Source organism: Giraffa tippelskirchi, chromosome 5, assembly GCF_054371585.1.
Source record: "Giraffa tippelskirchi isolate mGirTip1 chromosome 5, T2T-mGirTip1v1.2.pri, whole genome shotgun sequence".
In the NCBI taxonomy this organism is placed as follows: Eukaryota; Metazoa; Chordata; class Mammalia; order Artiodactyla; family Giraffidae; genus Giraffa; species Giraffa tippelskirchi.
In genome coordinates, this window is record NC_137279.1 from 103,699,714 (window position 1) to 103,721,594 (window position 21,881).

The following is a 21,881-nucleotide window of genomic DNA, read 5'->3' on the forward strand; positions in this document are numbered from 1 at the left end:
GGGCAAAATTTAAGTAGTCTTGGCACTCACATATCTGAAGTAGATTGGCTCTTAGGAGCTAATGTTATATATAAAGTCTGTGGTAAATGTTACATTCTTTTTTTAAAAATATCAGCTTTGTTGATGTATATCAACAAATAGATTGTAAGATATTTAAAGTGCACATATACCATGGTAATCTGATATATATTGTGCAAAGATCCCCCCTTCTGGCTCTGTGATAATCTAAAGGAGTGGGATGGGGTGGGAGATGGGAGGGAGGCTCTTGAGGGAGGGGACATATGTATAGCTATGGCTGATCCATGTTGATATATGGCAGAAACCAACACAATATTGTAACTATTCTTCAAGTAAAAGTAAATAAATTAAGGGAAAAAAGATCCCCCATCTCGTTAATTATTACCACAACCAACACCTTACATATTTGTCTGTGTGTGTGAGAGGGAGAACATTTAAGTTCTACTTGCTTAGCAAATTTCAATTATACAACACAGTGTTATCAGCTATAGTCATCATGTTTTACATTAATTCTCTTTTGCTGTATGGTTTTCAAGATTGGAGGACCCAATATTATAAAGATGTTGGTTCTCCCCAAAGCAATCTATGGACTCAATGTAATCCCAATCAAAAATCCCAACAGGTTTTTTTTCTCTTGGAACTTGACAAGATGACTCTAAAATGCATTGAGAAGTGTAAAAGACCAAGGGTGGGTTAGATACTATTGAAGATAAGGCAGAAAGACTTGCTCCACCAGGCCCCAAGACTTATTAAAAAGACAACTGTAATACTGGTACAGGAATAGACAAAGAGACCAGTGAACCAATGAGACAGAATAGAAAGACCAGATACAGACTCAGACATGAGATATTTGATTTATGCTGAAATAGCATTCTAGAGCAGTGGGGAAAGACAATCTTTTCAATAAATGGTGCTAGAATAATTAGGTATCCACACAAGGAAAAAGAAAATGGAAAGAAAATAAAGCAGATGCTTGCCTCACACCATATGTAGAAATCTCCAAATTGATACAGACTTAAATGTGAAAGATAAAACTTAAAAGCATGCACATACATATATATTTTATATATGTATACACATATCTTCATAAACTTGGGGTTTTGGAAGATTTGTTCTATGATATAAAAATCTGTAGTCAAGATTATATATTTGGTAAATTTAGGAACATCTCTTTATCAAAAGATAACAAAAAAGCAAATAGCCACACAGTGAGAGAATATATTGGCCATACACGTAACTGACAAAATAGTAGGATCCAGAATATACAAAAGTTTTTAAATCAATAAAAACATTTTCCAACTTCAAAAAAATAGGCAAAATAACCTGAATAGGCTCTCCACAGGGGAGAGCAATATGGTTATTAAAATAGCAATAACCATAAGAGTTCTCAGCTTCTCTAATAAGTAATCAAAGAAATGCAATTAAACTGTAATGAGAGTCTACCTTATATCACCAGTTAGTTAAAATGAAAACTACTGGCAAAGTGTTGGTGAGGAAGTGGACCAACAGGAATTGGTGGTCGAAGCTGCATACTTAGGAACAGTTTAGCACACTGTAGTACAATTGAAAATACATATGCATACCTTGAAGAACTGACTCACTAGAGAAGACCCTGATGCTGGGAAAGATTGAAGGTGGGAGGAGAAGGGGATGACAGAGGATGAGATGGTTGGATGGCATCACTGACTAGATGGACATGAGTTTGATTAAGCTCCAGGAGTTGGTGATGGACAGGGAAGCCTGGTGTGCTGCAGTCCATGGGGTTGCAAATAGTCCGACATGACTGAGCGACTGAACTGAACTGAATGCATACCTTGAAGTGATGTGAAGTGAAAATCGCTCAGTCATGTCCGACTCTTTGCGACCCCATGGGCTATAGAGTCCATGGAATTCTCTAGGCCAGAATACTGGAGTGGGTAGCCTTTCCCTTCTCCAGGGGATCTTCCCAATCCAGGGATCAAACCCAGATCTCCTGCATTGCAAACAGATTCTTTACTGGCTGAGCCATATGACCCAGCACTTCAGCTCCTAACTGTGTACACTAGAGAAACTTGTACACAAGTAAACATAAGAATATTCTTTTTCACCCATAACTTTTTTTTTTTTTTGGCAACAGAAAAGTTGCAAAATAATGCAATGAATGTAAAAAGTTTTAATAGTTGGTGGCTAAGCAAAACATGATAGCCAGTGGAAGGAGCATTCATGAGCTCTGAAGTCAGTGCTACTTGGGTTGAAATTTCAGTCTCATGTATGAGTTGTATGACCATGGTCAATATCTTAATATCTCTGAACGTCAGTTTTCTCGTCTGCAAATTGGAGGTAATCATATGCGTACCATATTGTGTATTATAAGGGATAAATACATTAATGCATATAAAGCACGGAGCATAAATGCCAGCAACATAGTAGTTGTCCAGTAAATTATGGCTATTATTAGTTATATTTTTACTATTGTAAAAATGATAAGGATGCATTTTATTTTTTCAGAGCCTTTTTGTTATAGCACATTTATTGATATACATTCATTTTTGGTTTTTCACTATAGAATGCAAAATGATTAAAAGGAAACATGGTATTTTTTCACTCTGTATTAGGGACAGAAAATATTTTTTGAAAAAAATTTGCAGGGGAATTCCCTGGCAGTCCAGTGGTTAGGACTCCATGCTTCCACCACAGGGGGGCACAGGTTCAATCCCTGGTTGGGGAACTAAGATCCCACAAGCCACGTGGTATGGCAAAGAAAATTTTTTTTGCATTCAAAATCTTTCAAATACAGAGGCACATTTTTTTTCTCACTTCCTATTGTGACTTCAGGAACAGCAAATTAGGTCAGTGGAAAAGCATGTCAAAAATGATCTTATAATTTAAAAATTATGCAAAATTAAAATCTTCTTTTGAAGAAATAAAAAAAAACAAGTATGATTTTATCAAAAGTTAAAGGAAACCAAAACATGAAAATGTGAAATAACTTTCTCAAGAAGTAATATCAGAAATGAAGTATAGGTTTCCTAAATTTTAACCCAAGATTCTGCACATTGAATTATATCAGCAATTATTTTTAAAGAAAACCGAATTAAGTAGCAGTAACCTTTAGCCCTAACGCTATGGCCTTCATTGCCTTACTTGCACAATGAGTGAATCATGTCATAACAAACCCTTGGAGCCCCTTTAACCTCAAGTGAAATTTCACTTCTATGTCTGAAGTCTTTAATGACCACCAGAACCACAGTCATCTTTTGCTCTTGGGAATTCCTGCCTGTACCCCACTATTTATCTTTCCAAACTGGTTATGACTGTGTTGTCATGTTGTATTGTTCCGTTTATTATCATAAGCATATCTTCTATCTCCAATTAGATTGGAGATACAGACCTTTTCCTACGTGCCTTTGCATTTGTAAGGTATTGAGTGCAAAAAGAAAAAAAAAATATATTATCATCTTCTGTCCCCTAATAGCACCTAACATAGTGCTTTGCACCAAGTAGGAACAAAATAAATACATAAGGATGATGACTGTCAGATTTCATTAAAAAAAAACAAATGAGAGTAGCAATCATAGCTATGGTAACAAGGGCATCAGATTCATGGATTCTGATTCAAAAGCAATTTTGTTTGTTCTCCTTTGTTCCAGAAAGATGCTGTGAAGCGAATATTCTCGGGCATTCAGCCTACAGGAATCCCCCACCTTGGCAACTATCTGGGAGCCATTGAGAGCTGGGTGAGGTTACAGGACGAGCATGACTCTGTGCTGTACAGTATTGTTGACCTACATTCCATCACTGTCCCCCAAGACCCAGCCATCCTCCGGCAGAGCATCTTGGACATGACTGCTGCTCTTCTCGCTTGTGGCATAAACCCAGAGAAGAGCATCCTTTTCCAGCAATCTCAGGTCAGCTTCTCAGATTAGAACTGAGAAAACTTTTATTTTCAGATTATTTGAGGAAAAAATTCAGTGGTTTATATAGCTCCTGTTTGTGATTTTTTTTTTTTGACCATTCAAAGGTGACTTCATCAAATGTAACTGTTTATTTTCATTTTTCCCTGTGTTCTTATTATTGAGTATTATTTATAATGCAATAATATTTTCAGTTTTTCCTCAACTGTACTTGGTAAGTTTATAATGCTTCATATACCAAAAAATTGCATCCTATTATTACTTCTAACTCAAGAATTGTTTCTATATTGGGTTGCATTCAAACTGATGAATTCATGCTGTTGACTAGTTTCCTGGGATAGAATTTAGCAACTGACGGTTTTACGTAACTCCAATGTTGCTTTGCTGGGTATTGCATTTGGAAGGTCTGTTGGATAATTCCTGTTGTTCATTCTTTGTATAATAACTTTTGAGAAGATTTGAAAGAGCTAGATGGGAAATTGGAAGACTATGTCCAGTGTCTTGAGTCCAAGCCAAGAAAGGCCTCAGAACAAAGCCAGAATATTTGACTCATATCTTTACTATGAATGAATCAGTTTGCTCTTGCACAGGCAGATAACCTGGCCTAGAGACAGAGCACTTAAGAGACTCCCTAGCAAAGAAGATGAGAGTTTTAACCGAATCATGCTTTACATTACATGTTTCCTTTAACCTGATGACAAGCCCCAGCAAAGGAATGGTATGTTATACATGTTTTGGCATAATTTAACATGTATGCAAGTGTGGTACGTGTTATACATGTGTACAACTCCTTTCTTGATCATAAACTTCTGACACTCATTATTTTTATGCATATTTAATCACCCATAGAACTTAATGTAATGATTCACACACAGCAACCATTTAAAAATATGTAATGAATGAGAAGAATATCTTCAAAAAAATAAATGCAGTTATCAACTTAAACTTGTTGCCAGCTTAGAGATAATCTGAAAGAATAATAGAATCTAATCATTAAGATGACTTAAAGACAATTTACCTCAATTTCCTTTTTCACAGTTGGTCAGGAAGACTTTCTTTATGTATGACTTTTCAGATTGAATCTCAGACAGATCTAATTGTTATCAAGAACTTGCTTATGTTGAGCAAACATCTGCCTTCCTGTAATTTTCAGCCACTCATTTAACTTCTCTCTGAAAATACATAATAAATAAACTCTGTCTTCCACATAACTGCTATTCCAATACTTGAAGGTATTGGTTGTGCATCACTCTTAGCCTCCAGGTCCTTGTTCCATAGGACTTATCTTCTTCATAGTAGCTGTCCTTAGATGTCTCACCCTCTTGGTTGTCCTACCTTGGAAGCATTCCTACCTTTTCTCTGAAAAGATGGTGCCTCTCACATTTCATGAGGCAATGTCTATCCAAATTCTTCACACCCCTCTCTCACATTATAATTATCAGAGCCAATTTTTGAGTCACCTAATACATTTTCCAAGGCATACCATCTTCACTCCGTCTTAGCTGTTTTTGATATAAGCTCTCTTTTGATCCTTATGTGATACTCTTTTATTAAAGAATTTATTTTTAATTAGAAGATAATTACTTTATAATACTTTGATGGTTTCTGCCATGAATCAACATGAATGGACCATAGGTATACATATGTCCCCTCCCTCTTGAACCTCCCTCTTACCTACCTCCCCATCCCACACCTCTAGGTTGTCACAAAGCACTGACTTTGGGTTCCCTGTGTCATACAGCAAATTCCCACTGGTTATTTATTTTGCATATGGTGTTGCATATGTTTCAATGCTACTGTCTCAAATCATCCCACCCTGTCCTTCCCCACTGTGTCTAAAAGTCTATTCTTTAAGTCTGAGTCTCCTTTGCTGCCCTGCAAGTAAGATCATCAGTACTGTCTTTCTAGATTCCATCAGTTCAGTTCAGTCACTCAGTCGTGTCTGACTTTTTGTTACCCCATGAACCGCAGCACGCCAGGCCTCTCTGTCCATCACCAACTTCCGGAGTCCACCAAAACCCATGTCCATCGAGTTGATGATGCCATCCAGCCATCTCACCCTCTGTTGCCCCCTTCTCCTCCTTCCCTCAATTTTTCCCAGCATCAGGATCTTTTCCAATGAGTCAGCTCTTCGCATCAGGTGGCCAAAGTATTGAAGTTTCAGCTTCAACATCAGTCCTTCCAATGAACACCCAGGACTGATCTCCTTTAAGATGGACTGGTTGGATCTCCTTGCAGTTCAAGGGACTCTCAAGAGTCTTCTCCAAAACCACAGTTCAAAAGCATCAATTCTTCAGCACTCAGCTTTCTTTATAGTCCAACTCTCACATCCATACATGACTACTGGAAAAACCACAGCCTTGACTAGATGAACCTTTGTTGGCAAAGTTATGTCTCTGCTTTTTAATATGCTATCTAGGTTGGTCATAACTTTTCTCCCAAGGAGTAAACATCTTGTAATTTCATGGCTGCAGTCATCATGTGCAGTGATTTTGGAGCCCAAAAAAGTAAAGTCTGCCACTGTTTCCACTGTTTCTTTATCTATTTGCCATGAAGTGATGGGACCAGATGCCATGATCTTAGTTTTTTGAATGTTGAGCTTTAAGCCAGGTTTTTCACTCTCCTCTTTCACTTTCATCAAGAGGCTCTTTAGTTCTTCTTCGCTTTCTGCCATAAGGGTGGTATCATCTGCATATCTGAGGTTATTGATATTTCTCCCAGCAATCTTGATTCCAGCTTGTGCTTCATCCAGCCTGGCATTTCTCATGATGTACTCTGTATATAAGTTAAATAAGCAGAGTGACAATATACAGGCTTGACGTAATCCTTTTCCTATTTGGAACCAGTCTGTTGTTCCATGTCCCGTTCTAACTGTTGCTTCCTGACCTGCATGCAGGTTTCTCAAGAGGCAGTTCAGGTGGTCTGGTATTCCCATCTCTTTCAGAATTTTCCAGTTTGTTGTGATCCACACAGTCAAAAGCTTTGGCATAGTCAATAAAGCAGAAATAGATGTTTTTCTGGAACTCTCTTGCTTTTTTGATGATCCAGCAGATGTTTGCAAGTTGATCTCTGGTTCCTCTGCCTTTTCTAAAACCAGCTTGAACATCTGGAAGTTCATGGTTCATGTATTGTTGAAGCCTGGCTTGGAGAATTTTCAGCATTACTTTACTAGCTTGTGAGATGAGTACAATTGTGCGGTAGTTTGAGCATTTTTTGGCATTGCCTTTCTTAGGGATTTGAGTGAAAACTGACCTTTTCCAGTCCTGTGGCCACTGCTGAGTTTTCCATATTTCCTGGCTTATTGAGTGCAGCACTTTCACAGCATCATCTTTTAGGATTTGAAATAGCTCAACTGGATTCCATGACCTCCACTAGCTTTGTTTGTTGTGATGCGTCCTAAGGCCCACTTGACTTCACATTCCAGGATGTCTGGCTCTAGGTGAGTGATCACACCATCGTGATTATCTCGGTCATGAAGATCTTTTTTGGACAGTTCTTCTGTGTATTCTTGCCACCTCTTCTTAATATCTTTTGCTTCTGTTAGGTCCATACCATTTCTGTCCTTTATTGTGCCCATCTTTGCATGAAATGTTCCCTTGGTATCTGTAATTTTCTTGAAGAGATCTCTAGTCTTTCCCATTCTATTGTTTTCCTCTATTTCTTTGTATTGATCACTGAGGAAGACTTTCTTATCTCTCCTTGCTATTCTTTGGAACTCTGCATTCAAATGGGTATATCTTTCCTTTTCTCGTTTGCTTTTTGCTTCTCTTCTTTTCATAGCTATTTGTGAGGCCTCCTCAGACAGCCATTTTGCTTTTTTGCATTTCTTTTTCTTGGGGATGGTCTTGCTCCCTGTCTCCTGTACAATGTCATGAACCTCCATCCATAGTTCATCAGACACTCTTGTCTGTCAGATCTAATCCCTTAAATCTATTTGTCACTTCCACTGTATAATCGTTAGGGATTTGATTTAGGTCATACCTGAATGGTCTTAGTGGTTTTCCCTACTTTCTTCAATTTCAGTCTGAATTTGGCAATAAGGAGTTCATGATCTGAGCCACAGTCAGCTCCTGGTCTTGTTTTTGCTGACTGTATAAAGCTTCTCCATCTTTGGCTGCAAAGAATATAATCAGTCTGATTTCAATATTGACCATCTGGTGATGCCCATGTGTAGAGTCTTCTTTTGTGTTGTTGGAAGAGGGTGTTTAATATGACCAGTGCGTTCTCTTTTCAAAATTGTGTTAGCCTTTGCCCTGCTTCATTTTGTACTCCAAGGCCAAATTTGCTTGTTACTCCAGGTGTTTCTTGACTTCCTACTTTCACATTCCAGTCCCCTATAATGAAAAGGACATCTTTTGGGGGTGTTAGTTCTAGAAGGTCTTGTATGTCTTCACAGAACCGTTCAACTTCAGCTTCTTCAGCATTACTGGTTGGGGCATAGACTTGGATCACCGTGACATTCAGTGGTTTGTCTTGGAAATGAACAGAGATCATATATACATGTCAATATATGTATATATAGATTCCATATATACATGTTAATATATGACATTCATTTTTTTCTTTCTTATTTACTTCACTCTGTATAATGGCTCTAGTTTAATCCACCTTATTAGAACTGATTTAAATATGCTCTTTTTTATAGCTGAGTAATATTCCATTGTGTATATGTACTACAACTTGTTTATCCATTCATCTGTCAGTGGACATCTAGGTTGCTTCCCTATCCTAGCTATTGTAAACAGTGCTGCAGTGAGCATGGGGATACCTGTGTCCTTTTCAGTTATGGTTTCCTCAGGGTATATGCCACTCCAGTACTCTTGCTTGGAAAATCCCATGGACGGAGGAGCCTGGTAGGCTACAGTCCATGGGGTCGCTAAGAGTCGGACACGACTGAGCGACTTCACTTTCACTTTTCCCTTTCATGCACTGGAGAAGGAAATGGCAACCCACTCCAGTATTCTTGCCTGGAGAATCCCAGGGGCAGCGGAGCCTGGTGGGCTGCTGTCTATGGGGTTGCACAGAGTTGGACACGACTGAAGCGACTTAGCTGCAGTAGCAGCAGAGTATATGCCCAGTAGTAGTATTGTTGGATCATATGGTAGTCTTATTCCTGGTGTTTTGAAAGAAATCTCCATACTGGTCTCCATAGTGGTTGTATAAATTTTAAAAATTATATTCTATTTTCATAATTCTTGTAGGTAAAAATGTCTAATCTCCACAAAGTAGCCACTTGTCAGACTGCTTTTTGAAGCAACTTTTAAAATTAAAGGCTTATGTGCAACTGCATCCAATACTTGTACTTTGAGCTCGTAGCCCCAGAAGGAACTGCTGTTGCTGCTGCTAAGTCACTTCAGTCGTGTCCTACTCTGTGCGACCCCATAGACAGCAGCCCACCAGGCTTCCCCGTCCCTGGGATTCTCCAGGCAAGATCACTGGAGTGGGTTGCCATTTCCTTCTCCAGTGCATGAAAGTGAAAAGTGAAAGTGAAGTTGCTCAGTCGCCTCCGACTCTTAGCGACCCCATGGACTGCAGCCTACCAGCCTCCTCCATCCATGGGATTTTCCAGGCAAGAGTACTGGAGTGGGGTGCCATTGCCTTCTCCACCAGAAGGAACTACTCTATTTTAAATATATTCTCTGTTGTAAAGGGTTTTTGGCAGTGATCTCCATAAATACATAAAAATTTGCAGTTATTGAGGTATCTTCTTCCACATGGTACTTGTTGTTCAAAATAGCAATTGAAAGAGTAACCCACAATATGAGGAGCTTTGTAAGAACTCTTTCATAAGTGAGGGATAATAAAATTCACCTTCCCTTTGGTTTTTTATGTTACACAGTGAGCTCTCTGGTTCCCCATCTGGTTGTGGCTCTAGGTCAGAGAGTGGAAGCAACTGGTGCTGCCTATTTCCTCAGTGGCCTCTAAACTGTCTCACAGGTCCCCTCCTACCATCCCTGACTTCAGCTCCCTTGAGGGAATTTCGATAGTTTGCCAGGTAAAATTTGAGAAGAGTACTCATCAGCCCATATTCCACAATTTGTCACACAAAGACAGTATGAAAGACTTCCTCAGATATCTTTCTGTCCTCAAGACATGCTTGGTCTGGGCCATTTCCTTCTTTAACTCAGGCAACCAACATTATTACAGCTCAATGGGTAGACTGGTTATTGTATCAGATTTTCTTTCCTGTTTAAAATATTTAATGAAGAAAACTTGAAATATATGTAGAAGAGTAGGAGAATAGTATACTTTACCCCTGTCATTTATTAACATTTTGTGATTTGTCTCCAATTTTGTTTTCTTTTATTTTTTTAAATATACTTCTTCATGGTTATCTTAGCCAATTTTATTTATTTATTTGGCTATGCTGGATCTTCATTGTGGCCTACAGAGGCTTTTAGTTGCTGTATGCAGGCTTAGTTGCCCTGAGGCATGTGGGATCTTAGTTCCTGGACCAGGGATTGAACCCACATCCCCTGTATTGGAAGGCAGATTCCTAATCACTGGACTACCACGGAAGATCCCATGTTGTTTTCTTTGTTGAAGTATTTTATAGCAAATATTGCACATAGTGACATTCCATGTCGTAAATATTTCAGCATGCCTTTCTATAAACTCAGGAAGTTTTCTTACATAACCACAATAGTGTCATCAGACTTAACAAAGTTAATGATAACCCCATATTATCATCTAATACCCAGTCCATGTTCAAACTATGCTGGTTCTCCCAAAATGTCTTTTATAGTTGACTTATTGAAATGATCCAACCAAGGTCTACAAATAACATTTGATTATGGATCTTAAGTCTCTTGTTTTTCGTGCCTTTGATTTGTTGATCGTTTTATTTCTGTAAAGTTAATCTTTCCTCATTTAAAACTTTGGTTTTTTTGCTACCACTTTTTTTCATGCCTTTAATATGTTAATCAGCTTTTCTTTTATTCACTATAAAATTAGCCTTTTTGGACATAAACATGAACCTTAATTTTCTTCCTAAGGCACTACTTTTGCAAGTTATATAGACAGTTTCTGACTTACAGTGGTTAAACTTATGATGGTTTGAAAGCTATATACATTCAGTAGAAACTGTACTTTGAATTAGATTTTGATCTTTCCCAGGCTGATAATGTGTAGAAAGATACTCTGTGTGATACTGGGCAGCTCCAAGGCAGCCAGAAGATCACCAGGGTAAATGATCAAGACATAACCAATCTGTTTTCTACTTTGAGTACAGTGCTCAATAAATTACATGAGATATTCAACACTTTATAGGCTTTGTGTTAGAGCCCCTCGAGAAGGAAATGACAATTCACTCCGGTATTCTTGCTTGGTAAATCCCATGGACAGAGGAGGCTGATGGGCTACAGTTCATGGGGTCACAAGAGTCAGACACGACTTAGCGGCTAAACCACCACCACCACCACCAGGGCTGATTGTAAGTGTTCTGAGCATGGTTAAGCTATGATGTTGGGAAGATTAGGTATATTGTATGTATTTTTGACTTGGGATATTTCAACTTAATGTGTGTTTATCAAGACGTGACTTCATTGTAAGTTGAGTACTCTTGGAGAGAGAACTTTATTCTGTCTCCCACCATGCGTTTGCCTCAGGAGCTGATGGCAGAGAGGCAGTACAGAGCCGGAGTTGACCTCCAGGCCCTGGACTACTCAATTACCCTTTCACTCCTGCCTCAGTCTCACCAGTAGACGGTCCATTCCCCACGTTGTAGCCATGTGCTCTTTCTACTTAAAATAAACCAGCACCTCTCTCCTACCCTCAAGGCAAAAATCTAAACTCAGTTTCTACAAAACCCTTCAATCATAAGATCCCTGAGAACATCAGGTCAGTGTTTCTTCCACTCCACCACTTTTTATCACAAGTTATTTTGTGCTCAAATGATCTGATTAACTTTTATCAATAATTCTTTAAAGCAAAAGTTAGAATATTTTCTTGTTTTATTTTGAGAAAACTTGATAAATCAATTCTTAACTTATAAAACAGATAAATTAGAGATCAGTTATGTAATTATAGCAAGGGTTTTTTTAATATTGGGAATTTGGTAGTGCTTTTAAGCATTTAGTTGATCATAAAATATGATAGGAATTTAGAAAACAAAGTATTGGGAGCCAATGCCAGTTAAAATTGGTTATTCTTGCATTTGCACACACACAATTATTTGCAAGTAAAATTAAGAATTTTGAAATTGTGAGTTAGAAAAAAATATTTTTTTACATTATGTAAGTGTTCTTTTCATGTTCATCCACTGTGTTAAGCAAAGTACTTATGGATAAATATAGAGACCAGTTCCCCAGACCATTGTTGTCTACCAGAGTAAGTTCTAGTAATTGTTTGAAATAGGGAAAGAATTTAGCTATGTTGGGATGCTGATTTTATCGATTATTTTTATCTCCAGTCCTTTGCATTCTTTCTCAGCAGTCTGACTGGAACAATTGAGACTTATTGAAGATTTTTCTCATTATTTTCTTTTTCTCTCTTTCCCACTGGCCTCTAGTCATGGTGCTTCCCCTAAAATATGTTTGCCATATGTGGGGAATTTTTCAGAGCCTCTCCTCTAAAAGGTGTGCCTATGTGCATGCATGTGTGTGTGTGTGAGTGAGAGAGGGAGAGAGAAGACGCCTGCCTGTGTGTGTGCTTGGCAGAGCTTTCCATCCGAATGCCAAAGTCAGTGGTCTTTTATTTCTAGCAGGCTTGAGTACAGATCCAATCTGATTCCCACAGCTGTCTCTGAGGTGCATCTCTCCACATCTTTAGTGGTTACTTTGCTTGGGATTGAGTCACCCTGCAGATGGAAGATAAAAGCTGGAGTTCATAGCTTGAGGCACTGGCTTTCTGCCAAGGCTAAGAGAAAAGGACAACTTTGACCATCAGACCTCCTGTTACAGAGGGTCCGAAACAGTCCAGGGAAGAGTCCAGGGCAAAGAACGAAATCTGCAGCTTCAGAATGTGGCCTCATTCTCTAATTAGAGCGAGGTTTGGTTTCCCAGGAAACAAAAATCAATAATAGTAATACAGGAAGGGGGACTATGAAGGAACCAATTTCCAAATGAGGGCCAACGGAACTGACCTCACGAATCTTGGCTCAGTGAATACAAACAAAAGTTGTACCTGACCCGTGGTGCTTGTCTTAGAGAAACAAAGCCAAAGCCTAAACTAGGGGAGGGAATCTCTTGTGTTTTCATTTATCTTCATAATTTTGGAAGCATGTTTAAGGATGTATTTATATTTGGTAAACTCTCAAGTTGTTAGGCTACTGACAACAGGTATACGTTCAACTCAGAAAGGAAGCAAACAAACCTCTGTATAAGTTAGTGGTCTTGAGGAATCTATTTGTAAAATTGGCATCACTTCGAGTTTCCAGGGAGAGGCAGAGGTTCTAAATGACCCATGGAATAAATAATAAAGAGAAGTTAGGAAAATTATTAAAATACCCAAACTTCTCATGTTATTTCCTTCTCTAAAAGGTTTCCGCTAGTACCACTTCCTTGCCTAGATCTATACTCATGTGTGATTTGATGAGAAGCTATAGTATTTGTGTTGCTTTCATCCTGGAGCACAGAGTTAGGTCATATGTTAATTACACCTCCAATAAGAGCTTTTTTACTATCAGGGCAATGTGTATGGATTCTGAAGCCAGATACAGTTTGAATCTCACTGTGATCTCTTCTCACTGTGACATACTGGGCAAGTTACTGAAGCTCTCTGAACCCCCTTTATAATGTCTATAATAAGGATATTTAAATAAAATGACATATACATATGATTCCTGAAAGATGTTAACTTTCTCTCTCACCTTACCTCACCACACATGAACTGTCCCCAGTCCAGGCTTCTTGATTTAAGGATGGAGTGCATTTGTAAGATGAAGATCAAATTAGTGACAGTGCCTCTCTTTATTCCCAATGACAAAATATTTTCACAAGAGTTTGTTATCAAGAAATATTTCAAACATTGAGAAGAGTATGAGTACGGACGGCTGCTTTTTGAAATGCTAACCTTTTGGCATACTTGCTGCATGCAGTTTTTGTTTTTTAAGAAATAAAACATTACAAGTATAGTCAAAACTGTTTAGCTCTCTCTAGTCTCATTCTGCTTTCTGCCTCTCCAGAAAATGTGTGTGAAAGTGTTAGTCACTAAGTCATGTCCGACTCTTTGTGACACCATGGTCTGTAGCCCACCAGGCTCTTCTGTCCATGGAATTCTCCAAGCAAGAATACTGGAGTGGGTTGCCATTTTCTTCTCCAGGGGATCTTCCCAACCCAGGGGTTGAACCTGGGTCTCCCCCATTGCAGGCAGGAGATTTAATCATTTTGACTGCTGTATGATATTCCATTGTCTGGCTCTATCACAATTTATTCATCTATTGTTATTTTCCTGGCTAAAGATATTTAGATTTTTTCCAACTTTTTGTTACTGTGAATATTATTACAATGGGCATACTTACATATGCTTTTTGTGCGCCTCTGAAAGCCTCCCCAGAGGGAACCACTATACTGAATTTAATATTCATCATTCCCATGTACCTGTTTACATTTTTATTGCATATGGTTTGGCCATAACAATCCATATTATTTATTTTGTATGTTTTAGAACTTTACATAAATAGCCTCATGCTGCATATATCTTCCTGAATCTATATTTTTGTATGCAGCATTAATTATGTGTTTGAGATTTAATCATTTTGACAGCTGTATGATATTCCATTGTCTGGCTCTATCACAATTTATTTAATCTATTGTTATTTTCCTGGCAAAAGATATTTAGACTTTTTCTAACTTTTTGTTACTGTGAATAATACTATAGTGAGCATACTTGCATATGCTCTTTGTTCACCTCTGAAAGGCTTTTCTAGGTGTACATACCCAAGAGTGGAATCATGAGGATATATGACATCAATGTTAGTGAATTATTGCTGGCTCAGTTCAGTTCAGTCACTCAGTAGTGACTGACTCTTTGCGGCCCCATGGACTGCAGCATGCCATGCTTCCCTGTCCATCAGCTTGCTCAAGCTCATGTCCATCAAGTCGGTGATGCCATCCAACCATCTCATCCTCTGTCATCCCCTTCTCCTCCTGTCTTCAGTCTTTCCCAGCATCAGGGTCTTTTCCAATGTGTCACTTCTTAGCATCAGGTGGCCAAAGGATTGGAGTTTCAGCTTCAGCATCAGTCCTTCCAATGAATATTCAGGACCGTTTCCCTCTAGGACTGACTGGTTTGATCTCCTTGCACTCCAAGGAATTCTCAAGAGTCTTCTCAAATACCACAGTTCAAAAGCATCAATTCTTCGGCGCTCAGCTTTTTTTGTTGCCCAACTCTCACATCCGTACATGACTACTGGAAAAAATATTCCAAAGAATATATTGCCAAATTGCTCTCCAAAATGGCATTCCAACTTACGTTCCCACCAAGAGTTCCCTTTGGTCTATGGTAATATTTGGTATAATTAGGCATTATTTTTGCCATTATAAAAGATGGAATATCTTATCTCATTGTTTTAATTTGCATTTCCCTGATTACTGGTAAGGTTAAGCATTTTTTTATGTTTAAAACAGTTTGTTTTCATCTGTGAATTACTTGTTCACCCCTTTTACCCACTTAAAAAAATTGTATTTTTTTATTGTTTGTAGAAGTTATTTCTTTACATATCCTAAATATTAATCCTTTGTCTGCTTTACATTGCCTTTTTTCAGTCTATGGCTTGTCTTTTTAAATTTGTAAATGCTGTCTTTTACTATATGGAAGTGTTCATTTTAATGCAGTCAATTCAGGCTTTGCCTATATGGTTTTGCGCTTCTGGTTGTCTTTTCAAGAAACTGGTCCCTAGCCTGATGTCATAAAGCTATTCTTTATGATTATTTTCTAAATGTTTTAAAGTTTTGCTTTTCCCATTTAAGTATTATCTACAAATAAATCTTACCATCTTTAGATTGTACACATTTTGACAGTTTATATTTACATTATTTAAAAAAAAACACATTTGAAATTATCAGCACAGATCATATCAGAAGTGTCTTTAAGTATTGGGAAGATGTCTAGCACATGTAATGGATGCATATTTTCCAAAATTCTAACTTTTCCTTGAAATCTGACATTTTATGATTAGCAACACTTTTTATGAGTTGTTTTCCTTAAAATTCCCATCTTCCCTTTTTTCCCTTGATGACTTTTGCTGGAGGCTACTCTGTTAATCTTTCTGGAGCACAGATTTGGTTTTGTGAGACTCTATCATATCTTGGGCTTCCCAGGTGGCACTAGTGGTAAAGAACCCGTCTCCCGTTGCTGGAGATGTAAGAGACATGGGTTTGATCCCTGGGTCAGGAAGATTCCCAGGAGGAGGGCATGGCAGTCCACTCCAATATTCTAGTCTGGAGAATCCCACAGACAAAGGAGTCTGGAGGGTTCCCGTCTTTAGGGTCACAAAGAGTCGGACATGACTGAAGAAACTTAGCATGCATGCATGCGCTATTATATCTTTCTTTCCTATTTCCTTAGTTTTGTTGTTTCCTCTCTTGCTTCCGTTGTCTTTGATATTACTTTGTTGTTATTTTTATTAAGTGTACCTCAATAATTTTAGCCATTCTTATTTTCTAATATAAATGTAAATATTCATTTCCTTGTAAGTACTGCTTTATCTGGAAGTTCACGGTTCACGTATTGCTGAAGACTGGCTTAGAGAATTTTAAGCATTACTTTACTAGAGTGTGAGATGAGTGCAATTGTGTGGTAGTTTGAGCATTCTTTGGCATTGCCTTTCTTTGGGATAGGAATGAAAACTAACCTTTTCCAGTCCTGTGGCCACTGCTGAATTTTCCATATTTGCTGGCATATTGAAGGCAACACTTTCACAGCGTCATCTTTTAGGATTTGAAATAGCTCAACTGGATTCCATCACCTCCACTAGCTTTGTTTGTTGTGATGCTTCCTAAGGCCTACTTGACTTCACATTCCAGGATATCTGGCACTAGGTGATTGATCACACCATCGTGATTGTCTGGGTCGTGAAGAACTTTTTGTACAATTCTTCTGTGTATTCTTGCCACCTCTTCTTAATATCTTCTGCTTCTGTTAGGTCCCTACCATTTCTGTACTTTATCGAGCCCATCTTTGCATGAAATGTTCCCTTGGTATCTGTAATTTTCTTGAAGAGATCTCGAGTCATTCCCATTCTATTGTTTTCCTCTATTTCTTTGCATTGATCACTGAGGAAGGCTTTCTTATCTCTCTCCTTGCTATTCTTTGGAACTCTGCATTCAAATGAGTATATCTTTCCTTTTCTCCTTTGCTTTTCACTTCCCATCTTCTCACAGCTATTTGTAAGGCCTCCTCAGACAACCATTCTGCTTTTTTGCATTTCTTTTTCTTGGGGATGATCTTGATTCCTGTCTCCTGTACAATGTCACGAACCTCCAACCATAGTTCATCAGGTATTCTGTCTATCAGATCTAGTCCTTTAAATCTATTTCTTACTTCTACTGTATAGTCATAAGGGATTTGATTTAGGTCATACCTGAATGGTCTAATGGTTTTCTCCACTTTCTTCAATTTCAGTCTGAATTTGGCAATAAGGAGTTCATGATCTGAGCCACAGTCAGCTCCCGGTATTGTGTTTGCTGACTGTATAGAGCTTCTCCATCTTTGGCTGCAAAGAATATAATCAATCTGATTTCGGTGTTGACCATCTGGTGATGTCCATGTGCAGAGTCTTCTCTTGTGTTATTGTAAGAGGGTGTTTGCTATGACCAGTGCGTTCTCTTTTCAAAATTGTGTTAGCCTTTGCCCTGCTTCATTTTGTACTCCAAGGCCACATTTGCCTGTTACTCCAGGTGTTTCTTGACTTCCTACTTTCACATTCCAGTCCCCTATAATGAAAAGGACATCTTTTTGGGGTGTTAGTTCTAGAAGGTCTTGTAGGTCTTCATAGAACTGTTCAACTTCAGCTTCTTCGGCATTACTAGTTGGGGCATAGACTTGAATTACCGTGATATTGAATGGTTTGCCTTGAAAATGAACAGAGATCATTCTGTCATTTTTGAGATTGTATCCAAGTGCTGCATTTCGGACTCTTTTGTTGACTATGGTGGCTACTCCATTTCTTCTAAGGGATTCCTGCCCACAATAGTAGATATACTGGTCATCTGAGTTAAATTCACCCATTCCAGTCCATCTTAGTTCACTGATTCCTAGAATGTCAGTGCTCACTCTTGTCATCTCCTGTTTGACTACTTCCAATTTGCCCTGACTCATGGACCTAACATTCCAGGTTCCTATGCCATATTGCTCTTTACAGCATCGAATCTTGCTTCTATCACCAGTCCCATTCACAACTGGGTGTTGTTTTTGCTTTGGCTCCATCCCTTCATTCTTTCTGTAGTTATTTCTCCACTGATTTCCAGTAGAAAAGTGGGCAACTACTGACCTGGGGAGTTCCTCTTTCAGTGTCCTATCTTTTTGCCTTTTCATACTGTTCATGGGGTTCTTGAACTTCCAGATGTTCAAGCTGGTTTTAGAAAAGGCAGAGGAACCAGAGATCAACTTGCCAACATCCGATGGATCATTGAAAAAGCAAGAGAGTTCCAGAAAAACATCTATTTCTGCTTCATTGACTATGCCAAAGCCTTTGACTGTGTAGATCAAATAAACTGTGGAAAATTCTGAAAGAGATGGGACTACCAGACCACCTGACCTGCCTCTTGAGAAATCTATATGCAGGTCAGGAAGCAACAGTTAGAACTGGACATGGAACAACAAACTAATTCCAAATAGGAAAAGGAGTACGTGAAGGCTGTATATTGTCACCCTGCTTATTTAACTTCTATGCAGAGTACATCATGAGAAACGCTGGGCTGGAGGAAACACAAGCTGGAATCAAGATTGCCAGGAAAATATCAATAACCTCAGATATGCAGATGACACCACCCTTATGGCAGAAAGGGAAGAAGAACTAAAGAGCCTCTTGATGAAAGTGAAAGTGGAGAGTGAAAAAGTTGGCTTAAAGCTCAACATTCAGAAAACTAAGATCATGGCATCTGGTCCCATCACTTCATGGCAGATAGATGGGGAAACAGTGGATACAATGGCTGACTTTAGTTTTCTGGGTTCCAAAATCACTGCTGATTATGACTGCAGCCATGAAATTAAAAGACGCTTACTCCTTGGAAGGAAAGTTATGACCAACCTAGATAGCATATTAAAAAGCAGAGACATTACTTTGCCAACAAAAGTCCGTCTAGTCAAGGCTATGGTTTTTTCAATGGTCATGTATGGATGTGAGAGTTGGACTGTGAAGAAAGCTGAGCGCTGAAGAATTGATGCTTTTGAACTGTGGTGTTGGAGAAGACTCTTGAGAGTCCCTTGAACTGCAAGGAGATCCAACCAGTCCATCCTAAAGGAGATCAGTCCTGGGTATTCATTGGAAGGACGGATGTTGAAACTGAAACTCCAATACTTTGGCCATCTGATGCGAAGAGCTGACTCATTGGAAAAGGCCCTGATGCTGGGAAAGATTGAGGGCAGGAGGAGAAGGGGACAACAGAGGATGAGATGGCTGGATGGCATCACCGACTCGATGGACATGGATTTGCGTGGATTCAGGGAGGCCTGGCGTGCCTCGGTTCATGGGTTCTCAAAGAGTCGGACATGACTGAGTGACTGAACTGAACTGAACTGCTTTATCAGCATCCACAAAGTTATGATATGTAATATTTTCACCATAACTCATTTTTAAATGATTTCTAGTTTGTTATTTCTTGTCTGATCTGTGATTTATTTAGAAATAGGTATTTTAATTTCCAAATAAATGACTCTTTTTTATAAACCATTTTACCCATTTGAATGACTAAAATTAAAAAATACTAATACGGCTAAGTTTTGGCGAGGATGTAGAGCAATGTGAGCTCATACATTGCTATTAAGAGTATAAAAAGTCAGTTTCCTATAAAATTAAACATATACTTATCATGTGACCCAGTAATTCCCTAGGCATTTACCCAAGAGAAATGAAAACATTGTCTACAAAATGACTTGTGCTTCCCTTGTAGCTCAGTTGGTAAAGAATCTGTCTGCAGTACAGAAGACCCAGGTTCAATCCCTGGGTTGGAAAGATCCCCTGGAGAAGGGAATGGCACCTCAGTCCAGTATTCTTGCCTAGAGAATCCCATGGACAGAGGAGCCAGGCAGGCTACAGTCCATGCGGTCACAAGAGTCAGACATAACTTAGTAACTAAACCATCACATAAATGTTCATAAAGTTTTTGCTTGCAGTAGTCCCAAACTAAAAACAATACAAATGTCCATCAACAAATAAATAAATGATTGTAGAATATTCAGCCAATGGACTGCTATTCAAAGTGAAAAGGAGCATGTAACAATATGAAGGAATAGCAGAAACATTATGCCGAGAGAAGCCTACGAGAGAATAATTCATATTATATACTAACATTTATTTGATATTCTAGAACAGACAGAACTAATCCATAATAACGCAAAGCAGATCAGTGGTTTCCAGAAGCAAGGGTGAGGAAGGGATGAAGAATTAACTGCAAAGTGGTGTGAAGAAACATTTGGGTGGCATTGAACTGCTCTATATCTTGATTGGTGTGGTGGTTACACATGTGTATGGATTTATTAAAATTCCTAAGACTGAGCAGCTAAAATGGGTCCATCTTACTGTTTGTACATTATGCCTCACTAAAGTTTATTTAATATTAAAAATTTTTTATAATAAGTAGGCACTTAGGATGTTGTATAAGTCAAAAGAAAAAAGAGAAAAACCCATGGAACTGTGTGAGAACATTATAGATAGTTCAATGTAGTTGTCTTTTGGACATTTAAAATGATAAAGGCAAAGTAAATATGGCATGAAAATGTCATGTGAGCTTCGAGTCACCCATTCACAATGTAACCAAAAAACAACCTGCTCACAAATTTAGCCAGTAAACTAATTATTTGATATGTTGATGTAACATGCTCCCTAAACTTCTTGTAAAACCAGCAAGAAGCCCTGTGAAACCAAGTGTTGCAACTGTTGACCCCACTCCAAGGAAAGTATTAAAAAAAGAAGCTTTGCCTGAGATAGTGCTTTGAATTAGACTGACAAGATCTTTTCTGCCAAGAATTTTAGGGAATTTCAGTCAAGAGATAAAAAAGTTTAAAATAAGAATAGAAAATCATCTTATGATTTAAGACTTCCATCATTTTTGTTTGTTTTTAAATTATTTTTAATTCATGTTTTTCCTTGTTTAAATATTATTTATCCCAATCAAAACAGCAACAAATATATGTAGGGAGAGATATCTTTTACAAACATATTTTGTACTTACTTGTTGTATATTACAAAATAAAGAACACAACTCAGTGTTTGTTTGTTGGTTTTTAATGAAGCACAATGTGACCTCTAATTTACCTGTCCTTAGTCTTTTCTTCTTATATACTTCTTTACTGCTCTGATTCATTGATATATTGATTCCCTCATTCCTTTTAGGATTTTCTCTTGATCCCAATGTTAAGGCAGTAACTTCATTTTTCTTCTACTCTGATAGTTCATTTGTTTCCTTTACTGATTCATCTTTAATCTCTAGAATTCTGTCCTGAAGTAGGTAGGTAGATAGGTAGATAGAGCGATCTGTTATATATATTCTGCCCTTGTGAAGTTTCAATTGCTTATATAACTTTCAGCTATTTTCTCTCAAATTTTGTTTCTATCCTTGACCTTTCTTCCTAACTTCAGACACTTTTTTGGTGTGTTTCTCGCTATCTTCTAGACATCTCTCTATGAGATCTTTCAAAAAATCTCAATCTAGATATGTGAACATATCTAGAACCACAGATTTGGACTGTGAGCAGCAGTTTGCTAACCATTACTTTATGAGGGTTATATGTCCTCATCCACTGCCATGTGACCAGCAGTCAGTGCATCAGATAGGAGAAACATCTGGTCACACTCCACTGATGTTGGGC

General features: G+C 38.3%; 1 protein-coding gene across 13 annotated transcripts in view; it reads left to right on the plus strand.

Moving 5' to 3' along the window:
• Window positions 1–21,881, plus strand: part of WARS2 (tryptophanyl tRNA synthetase 2, mitochondrial) — a 92,472-nt gene that overhangs the window by 38,654 nt on the left and 31,937 nt on the right. For 7 of the 13 annotated variants that reach the window (XR_014052532.1, XR_014052533.1, XM_081486142.1 and 4 more), the window contains one exon: window positions 3,648–3,905. The exons of 2 other annotated variants lie outside the window; for them this stretch is intronic. Coding sequence is in view for 7 of the 11 variants with exons in the window: in XM_081486136.1 (XP_081342262.1) it covers window positions 3,648–3,905 (258 nt within the window). In the remaining 4 variants the exon portion in view is untranslated. The remainder of the gene's footprint in view (window positions 1–3,647; window positions 3,906–21,881) is intronic. 4 more of the 13 variants (XR_014052534.1, XR_014052535.1, XM_081486139.1 and 1 more) reach the window with 1 other exon arrangement.